The sequence below is a fragment of the Chanodichthys erythropterus genome, chromosome 16 (assembly GCF_024489055.1).
Source record: "Chanodichthys erythropterus isolate Z2021 chromosome 16, ASM2448905v1, whole genome shotgun sequence".
Taxonomy (NCBI): domain Eukaryota; kingdom Metazoa; phylum Chordata; class Actinopteri; order Cypriniformes; family Xenocyprididae; genus Chanodichthys; species Chanodichthys erythropterus.
Genome location: NC_090236.1, coordinates 22,137,871 through 22,146,794, shown reverse-complemented (window position 1 = coordinate 22,146,794; position 8,924 = coordinate 22,137,871). Strand labels below are relative to the sequence as shown.

At 36.6% G+C, this 8,924-nt stretch overlaps 1 protein-coding gene across 1 annotated transcript; it reads right to left on the bottom strand.

The window, feature by feature from the left end:
* Window positions 1-30: 30 nt before the first annotated feature.
* rpl5a (ribosomal protein L5a) lies at window positions 31-8,309 on the bottom strand. Its single transcript, XM_067363057.1, has 8 exons — window positions 8,209-8,309; window positions 7,728-7,797; window positions 5,307-5,422; window positions 5,066-5,200; window positions 4,779-4,981; window positions 1,022-1,199; window positions 517-605; window positions 31-196 (listed from the first exon to the last, which is right to left on the bottom strand). The coding sequence occupies exons 1-8, from the start codon at window positions 8,209-8,211 to the stop codon at window positions 97-99; spliced, it is 894 nt and encodes a 297-aa protein (XP_067219158.1). The 5' UTR covers window positions 8,212-8,309; the 3' UTR covers window positions 31-96.
* Window positions 8,310-8,924: the final 615 nt, after the last annotated feature.

Sequence of the window (8,924 nt, the reverse complement as noted above, 5' to 3'; positions counted from 1 at the left end):
TCTAGTGTACCAAAGACCACAAACAAAATATTCTTTCCAAATGATTTATTTGGAAAAGGTGCACACTTTCTTTGGAGCAGTTGACAGTCCGTCTCTTCATTCGTCTTCAGCAGCCTCTTGAGCCCGGAGGAAGCTGGCCTTTTTCTGGGCCACGCGGTCCTTCCTCTGGGCCAGAGTGAGCTTGGCGCGATTCCACCTACAAAACAATATCCATCAGCGATGCTCATAATAGTGTAGTAGATGGTATTAAAGATAATATAGCTAATAAAAAAACATCTGACATGCATCTGTTATAAGTAGCAACTACAGTATATTTGCATCATCTTAAGCATCACAATTGAGATCTTAAGGCAAAACTCAACAAACATTTGTATAGCAACATGTCAAGCTGCAATGAACATTTATACAGATTTTGATGAAGTCAATACTGTCACTGTAACTTTATGGCAACATTAATTTTATCCTAAGGGCAGCCTTATGAAAAAAAAAAACAGGAAATAAAGCGTGTGGACGCACCTCTTCTTCTTGACCTCCTTCTTGGGCTTCTTCTCATGTACCGGGTTCTCACGGATGGAAGCATGAGCCTTTTTGTACATCTCTTCAACCTGCAGGAACCACAATCACATAACGAGACAGGTGAGGGGCAAAGCACAGGATTTACAATAAATGATGACAATATTTTTCAAATACTACACTGTACAAAACAAACAATAATTAAACTTCAAGAAATTAAGGAATATTTAGCCACCAGCATCATGTCACACTTGTAATAAAAGTGTGCATCGACTGATCAACATAGTAACACTTTCCTGTATCCCATTTTAAAATGCTTATCAATCTGAGGTCTGACTCTCTTCATAAAATCTGAGCAGTTCATCAAAAAGCAACAAGTAACACTGAACCAAAAGAATGTTTAAGTTCAGTGACAATGCTTGAAAGTGATAAATCCAACTGTGTGATCAATTCAACTCCAAATGCAAATAAGTTAGCAGTAAAGTGATCCAGCAAAGTGCTTTCTTACAGAGTCGGGTGTGACGCCATTCTTAATGAAGCGGGAGAACTGCTTCTTGTACAGGTCCTCGTCCTCCTCCATAAGATAGCTCATATACTCTGAGACGTTCTGCCCCATGATGTGCTTCCTGTGAACCTCCGCATTAAACTCCTTACTTTCAGTGTCGTAGCCTGGGAACCGTTTAGTGCTGAGAAAGAAAGTTATATTGTCAACATTCCCATCAATAAAGATGGGACATACAACTTTTTTATCTTGCGACAAATGTGTGGCATCACTTAAAGCTGCAGTCCGTAAGTTTTGCCTCTGTCGCCATCTCTGTTTGAAACCTACAATTGCAGTTATTTGCGGAATTGTGCATTGGCATGGTTCCTCAGCGCGGATGAATCTAATGCTTTGAGGAGAATATGCGGCTGTCAGTCACCACACTGGTGGATATTGTACTTTGGAAAGAAAGATTGTAGTCTTGGAAGTATGACCAAAATAAGAATTTTCACCAGAAAATGTCATCTGAACAATTAACTGCCACTTTGTTCAGACAAAAAAAAAAGCATTATAATAAATCACGCTAATGATCGCTTGGCTCATATCACATCAAACCGCGCAAATTATCATTATTGTTATACTTTGTTCTCAAATTGTTAACATTAACAACATCAGCATTGCGTGACTATGTGTATTTATTGTGTATTAGTGTTACCAGTAGATTTCAATTTCTGTACAGTCTAATCTCTAATTGTCCATTTGTCATTCCATACAATCCACCATCAAAATGATAAGTTTAATTATTCCAGCTGCTTGAGAAAAAACTACAAATGATCCATCACCTGCAGCCTATGATGCGCTATAGCATACTAGCTGGGACTCCTGTTTTGTAAACAGACGTGACGTAATGACGCAAAGACGAATGGCGGCATGCTCGAATTTCCCACGGAAACCCACCAGTATCACCTGAATTAGAAAATTATTACAAGCTTATCGTTGTGAGTCGGGCTAAGGTAAGGAGATGGTTTTGAACTCTGGCTGGTTATGTACTTGCTCAATAATTGATTTTGGATAATTTTTAACCAAAAAAAGATATACGGACTGAAAGCTTTAAAGCAAAGCCAAATATTAGACACTTAACATAAGCTCAAAAAGCTAAAACAAGTGAGCTGCCTGCACAGAATGCCTGATTTAGGGAGAAAAAAAAAAAAAAAAAATAGTCATATGATTTAGACAGCAATTTGAGGTGACATATAGCACTGGTGATGCTACTAAACAACGGTCAACCGATATATCCTCCAATATTTAGACACACATGAGCTTCCACTTTTTTTAACAGTGTTGTATAATAAATGAATGACAAATGTTAAACCAAAAAGTAAACAGTACATGAAAAACTATGAGAGCATTTGCCTTTTTATTATTAGTATCAAAACCAAACGCTACAAACGGTTTCATATAACACTTTCAATGGTTTCATATATCAGATATAAACACGCTCGCTCCGGTCTAAGTTTTTTATGGACCTATTTCATATATTCTAGTGCTCTAAACATGAACCAGCAGCTTGTATGCTCGCATATTTCATCACGTCTTCTTCAAATGAAATGAAACGTTATGCAAAGGACACTGAACTGTACGTCTGATCACGACCGCGATGACACGATGGGTTATTCTGGTACACAGAAGACGATGCAAGTTAATAAATAGACTGACAATTCAAAGAAGAGTGGGCAAAAATTGAACTGCTTTATTCTTTACTTTATTCTTCTGTGTTAAACTTACATGTGTCATTTGTTCAGAGACTGTGCTCATAAATGTACTGAAAATATCCTTAGTTTAAATGTTCTTCCGCATTTCTCCCTGGTTTTGGCATTTTGTTGTTATATATAGGGTTAGATTTTTAAAATGCTTAAGGTGCCCTCAACTCTTTTTTTTTTTCTATCTCCATGGTCATTTTTTAATATTCACGTGTCTGTAATGAGTGTTGCATGTCTGTGTTTTAATGGTTGTTGTCTCCCCACAGCATCATTTTGTGGGGCTTTGTAAACCTGTATTAACTCTAGTGTGGAATTTTTCTACAATATTCACTCATCGTGACAGTAAAACAGGGCATTCTAGTCAATCTACTGCAGTATTTCCTCTCTCAATCAGTAGAAAATGTGGTTAATGCCCGGTCTTGCATAGGGAAAAAAAAAAAAAAAATACCATAATATACCTTGAAACCGATATAATTTTGAAAAATACAGTGAAATAATTTTTTGGTCATACCGCCCAGCACTATTTCAAATTGATTCATTTACAAATTACAAATTTTACCTAAAAGTGAAAATTCTATCATTACTCACCTTTATGTTGTTTCAAACCCTTAAGACTTCAGAACACAAATTAAGATATTTTTTATGAAATCTGAGAGCTTTCTGTCCCTCCATAAATAGCTACGCAACTACCACTTTGATGCTTCAAAAGGTTCATAAAGAGATCATAAAACTAATCCATATTAACTGAGTGGTTTAGACTCTATTGATTTATAAAATGAACAGATTTAATTTAGGCTTTTATTCACATATAAACATTGATCAGCGAACAAACAGAAGCTCAACTGAACCGGCTTGACATGGGAGAACAAACCTCTTGCGGAAGCTCAAACATGTTCTCACACACGTCAAGCAAACATGCTTGAGCTTCTGTTTACCACAACTGATGTGTTGATGAATGTTCATGTGTGAATAAAAGACTAAATTCAATCCGTTCATCATATAAAACGATCGTGTCTGTTCTGAAAATTTGGACTAAACCGCTCAATTCATATGGATGTTTTACGATCTTATGAACTTTTTGAAGCATCAAAGTGGTAGTTGTGTATCTGTCTATGGAGAGACAGAAAGCTCAGATTTCATCAAAAGATCTTCTTTTGTGTTTTGAAGATGAACGAAAGTCTTGCTGTTTTGGAACGACATGAGGGCGAGTAATGAAAGTAAGAATTTTCACTTTTTGAAATTTCAACTGCAATGAAAACGATAAGAAGAGATTATTCAATAGTTATTTTTGTTTTTGCGCACAAGAAGTATTCTCGTCACTTCATAAAATTAAGGTTGAACCACTGCAGTCACATTGACTGTTTTAAGGATGTATTTAGTACCTATCCGGGCCTTGGCAGTGGTAATTAAATTGCTGTCTATGGAGAAGTCAGAAAGCTCTAAGATTTCTTATTTTTGTCAAGACGGTACTTTTGTATGTACATTTTTGTCTATTTGACTATTTAAACGCCATTTGTGAGGCAGCTTTATGTGTGCGTGCTGTGTGCGTAAACATGTCTCTCAGAGAGCAAGCAAGTGCTGAGTGGTTTAAACACTAGCGAGACTTAAAAAAAAAATGCTAATTATAAACTTGGTGATGATGCGACTACCTTGATTGTGCAGGTGACAAATCAACTGTACAGCTCGCGTATAGTGTAGACTCAATGTGGCGACATGAAGCCATTTGTGCATTTTTCACGCTGTTTGTGAAATTACATCTCAGAAAGTTTTAAATTACTTTGTAAGTTATTTAATAAAATTAATTGTACATCACCTTCAGAGTTATAACTGTTTTACCCGGGCCAGACAGAGATTGAGACGGTGCCGCTGCATGTCATGACATACCTCTCATGGCAGGAGTGCATGTTGTCAGCATGAGAACAGTTTATGAGATTGACAAATTGAGAGATCACCGATCCAATAGTGAATCAATCGGAGCACCCCTTGTCTAAGTTTGTGAAAAGACAAAACCTGCATTCACTGACCTGTGAGGGATGGACAGTCCTCCATCCACTGCTCCTTTGAGAGCTCCAAACACCTTGTTCCCCGTGGTGGTTCTGGCGAGACCAGCGTCCAGGTAGCATGTAAATGCTCCTGGCTGGCCATCAATGCTTTCCACATTAAATTCGTCACCAGTTACCTCAACCTGGCCTTCGTAGACCTTATCCAGACCAAACTTATTCAGCAGCTGTAAGCAGAAAACAAATATGAGTAAGACCATACTTCGAGATTGGAACAATACTAGACATTCATGAATAATAAAGACATTTACCCTGCGTGCACACAGCAAACCGGTGCAGTAGGCGGCAGCGTAGTTTGTCAGTCCAACAGTAATGCCATACTTCGGCAACTCGTGAGAGTAAGCAGCGCAGACGATCGCGTCGCCTTCAATTTTGGCATATGCGATCTGACAGAGAGAAAGACGTAAGATCATCCTGATACACTCAGTAACCCAACGGTAATTAACAATATTTCAAAAACATTGGCAAAGACGACATGGCGGTAGTTCAAACCTGGCAAACAATATCCCTGTTGGAGAGTCGAACGATCATCCTGTACTTCGGTGTGTTGTACTTGTTCTTGTCTTGGATGACAAGGCGTTTGCGGGCAAAGTAGTCAGTTTTTCCCTCTGCAAAGGGTCAATTATGTCAATGATGTTAGACAACAGTTGAAAAACTATCCTAAGTTGGTCTTAGGGGCTGTTCACACAGAACGCTTTTTTTCCATTTCACTGTGCTACTATTCCATTGTTTTTCTATTTCTATGCACTAGGCCAGTGCTTACCAACCACATTCCTGGAGGCCCACCAACACGCATGCATGTGTCTTTTATCTGACACACCCATTTTAGATCTTTGAGTCACTACTAATGAGCTGATAACCATAATCAGGTGTGTTTGATTGAGGAGACATGCAAAACGTGCAGTGTTGGTGGGCCTCCAGGAATGTGGTTGGGAACCACCGCGCTAGATGGAATTGTTTGACTTGAGTCTCGCATCTTTTCCAGCGTCTCACGCATGACATGGCGTTCAAATTAAAAGAAGATCAACTTTTTTTTTTTAAAAATGCATCTCGCCACCTTGCATTTTTTCCTCATTGCACTGCCCACATCTCGCATTCTTCAAGGCAAACACGCATTCTGTGTGAACCGTCCTTTAGTGGTCAACTGTTATATCACCAAGGCCAAACTTTAAATTCATGATTTCAAACTAAGCTGCTCTGTATTTAGTTGGCTGCTATGTCATAATCATGTCATATTCATTGTGTGCAGTAAAATGAGTGATACCTTGTTTGAAAAAATATTATTCCCAGTGAACATAGACTTATACTAGGTACACACAAAGATTTTTGAAAACTTATAAGATTTTCAAAGTGTGAGAGACCACAAACAAGAGGACAAAAAAAAACAAAACACATGTGGCGTGCCATTATGCAACAAAGACAGTACACCACACATGAACAGATTTTCAACCAGAATCAAGACTGTGAACACAGGAAAGCTCGCAAAATCTCGAGACTTATGATACGGACGATAGGCAGGAAGAAATTGCGTTGATAGTGTTTGGAATGATTTTGGTATGTTTTACAGGACACGTTGTATAAAGACTTATGCTGTTGCCACAAACTCGTTCTGTCAGCTTGCTTTCTGATTGGATATTGTTTAGTTTCACATAAGAATCACCAGACCAGAGCGTGCGCACATTTGTCCTTGGGATTCCCCCCACACATCAGGATTTCTGAATATTTACAATTCGCGATCGGGGAGGCTCAGACGTTCTTCCGAGCAGATTCAGTCACTCTTGACACACCTCACACCGCAGGAAAATCTGATAAGATAATCTGTAGAACCATCAAGATAATCGGGACATTACAGAGGATTGTCTTAAGGGGAGAAATCGGCCCAAAATTAGCCGATTATCTTGTGGTGTGTACCCAGCATTACCAGATTACAGAGTGCACTGTTGTTCACTAATAATGGGAATCCGAGACTTTCAGAAGCGTTTGAGGCTTTCATCAAATAGTGCCGAAAAACGGTTCATTACTCGAAGCTTTTAACACAGTGCGCATTAGCGACATCTGGTGGTCAGACTTGTTTTCTCCACCATATCTAAATCATCGTGGAGCAGATACGGTTTGAAAGCACGTAACCAAAGTCTGTGACATATGGAATCACTCTTTTCTTGGATCAGAACAATTCTGTCTAATTTGATCTAAATTAATTTGTGACAATGAGACCACAACTTGTGTCATGTGTAACCTGGTTAACAGATTCACATATTGATCTATAATATAAATACAATACAATGATGTGATCATAATTGAAAAAATATTTTGGGTGAGCTGTTTAACCCTTATGTTCTGTTCAGGGTCTCTGAGACCACAGCAATAAAACATGATTAAATGCATTTTCCTTTCATGCATCAGGTGAAGCGCTGATTTTTTCGACTTTCCGAAAACTGCATGACGTTTAACATCATCAATCATGTGGTACTGCTATTTCAATACAAGCAGTGTGTGATACAATATGCTTTGAAAACTGCGTTGGAGCATCGGAGCACCAGTATCAACCGTCCCATCACTGTTGTTCACAGTGTTAACTTCATTTTTATTCATATTTTTAACAAAAAAGAAAAAAAATCCTTTATTTTTCCTATATTCATTTTCAAATTATTTCTAATTTTGTAAATATTATGTAAGAAAAATATTTAATTAATTTCAGCAATTGCGCATGTGTTTTTACTGTCTTTAAATAGTGTGATATCATATATTTGTTATTCCACTAGGTTTAGCCACTTGAGAGACCTCCCTGTTCACCATCTAAACCAGCTGAAAACAAGTCTGGCCAGGCTGGAAGACCAGCATAGATTGTTTTCAGAGACATTCAGGCCCGTTCACTGTGACAACTGGAAACATTCTTGAAAGGTAAGGACATACCTCTCCTCCTCCTGAACTTGACCTGGTATCTCTTGAAATACGCCTTGTTCTTAACCACCTTAACGAAGCCCTGCAAACAGACAGCTTTATTTGAGTTAAACTGTTGACAAGCAGGACAGTAGACATTTCTAAATCAATCAGCCTATACTGCTGGCTCCCTCTGGTCATGATCAGGTGATGCAGCGCGCTGAGTGACAGCAAACATGATAGCGCAAAACCGAATAAAAGAACAGACATTTAACCAGGGTAAACACTGATGGGGAAAATGCTTATTTTTTGCGTTTACATTGTCAATAAAATAATTATTATTTTAGTGTTTCGAGGGAAATGTGCCACTGACATTTTACACAGCGACTGGGCTGATCGATTGAATCTAATACCATCCCGTCGCTTCAACAGTTCATCTTTTATAGAAATTGAACTGAAATAGCTTGTGAGGGAATGTAATGAGTAGAACATTGTATTTCGGTGATTTACTGACCATTTTGTAATCGTTTGTTCTCCTTTAGGTTGGGAGACTGAAGTCTTCAGACTCCGATACTGCTCCCGCTGCACTGAGAAAAGGAAGTTCATGCTGCGCCGCGACCGGATAAACAAAACACGCGGAGACAAAAGCGTGAGAGTCCCTAGCGTCCTGGAGGAGACACGGCAGGACAGTTCAACATTTCAAAATAAAATAAAATAAAATAAAATAAAATAAAATAAAATAAAATAAAATAAAATAAAATAAAATAAAATAAAATAAAATAAAATAAAATAAAATAAAATAAAATAAAATAAAATAAAATAAAATAAAAAACATTTTAAATAAAAAAATGATAATGAAATAAAATAAAATAAAAATAATACAACCTAAATAAAATAAAAAATAATATAAAATAAAATAATAACAAAACAAAAATAATAAAATATACAATATAATAAAATAAAAAATAATACAAAATAAATAGTAAAAAAGATAAATAAATAAATAAATAAAATAAACAATATTAAAAGAAAATAAAAAATAAAACAATAATAAAATAAAATAAAAATAATAAAAACTAAATAAAAACTAAAATAAAAAAATAATACAAAATAAGTACAAAATAAAATAAAATAATACAAAATAAGTACAAAATAAAATAAACTAAAAAATAATACAAACTAAATAAAATCTAAAATAAAAAATAATACAAAATCAGTACAAAATAAAAT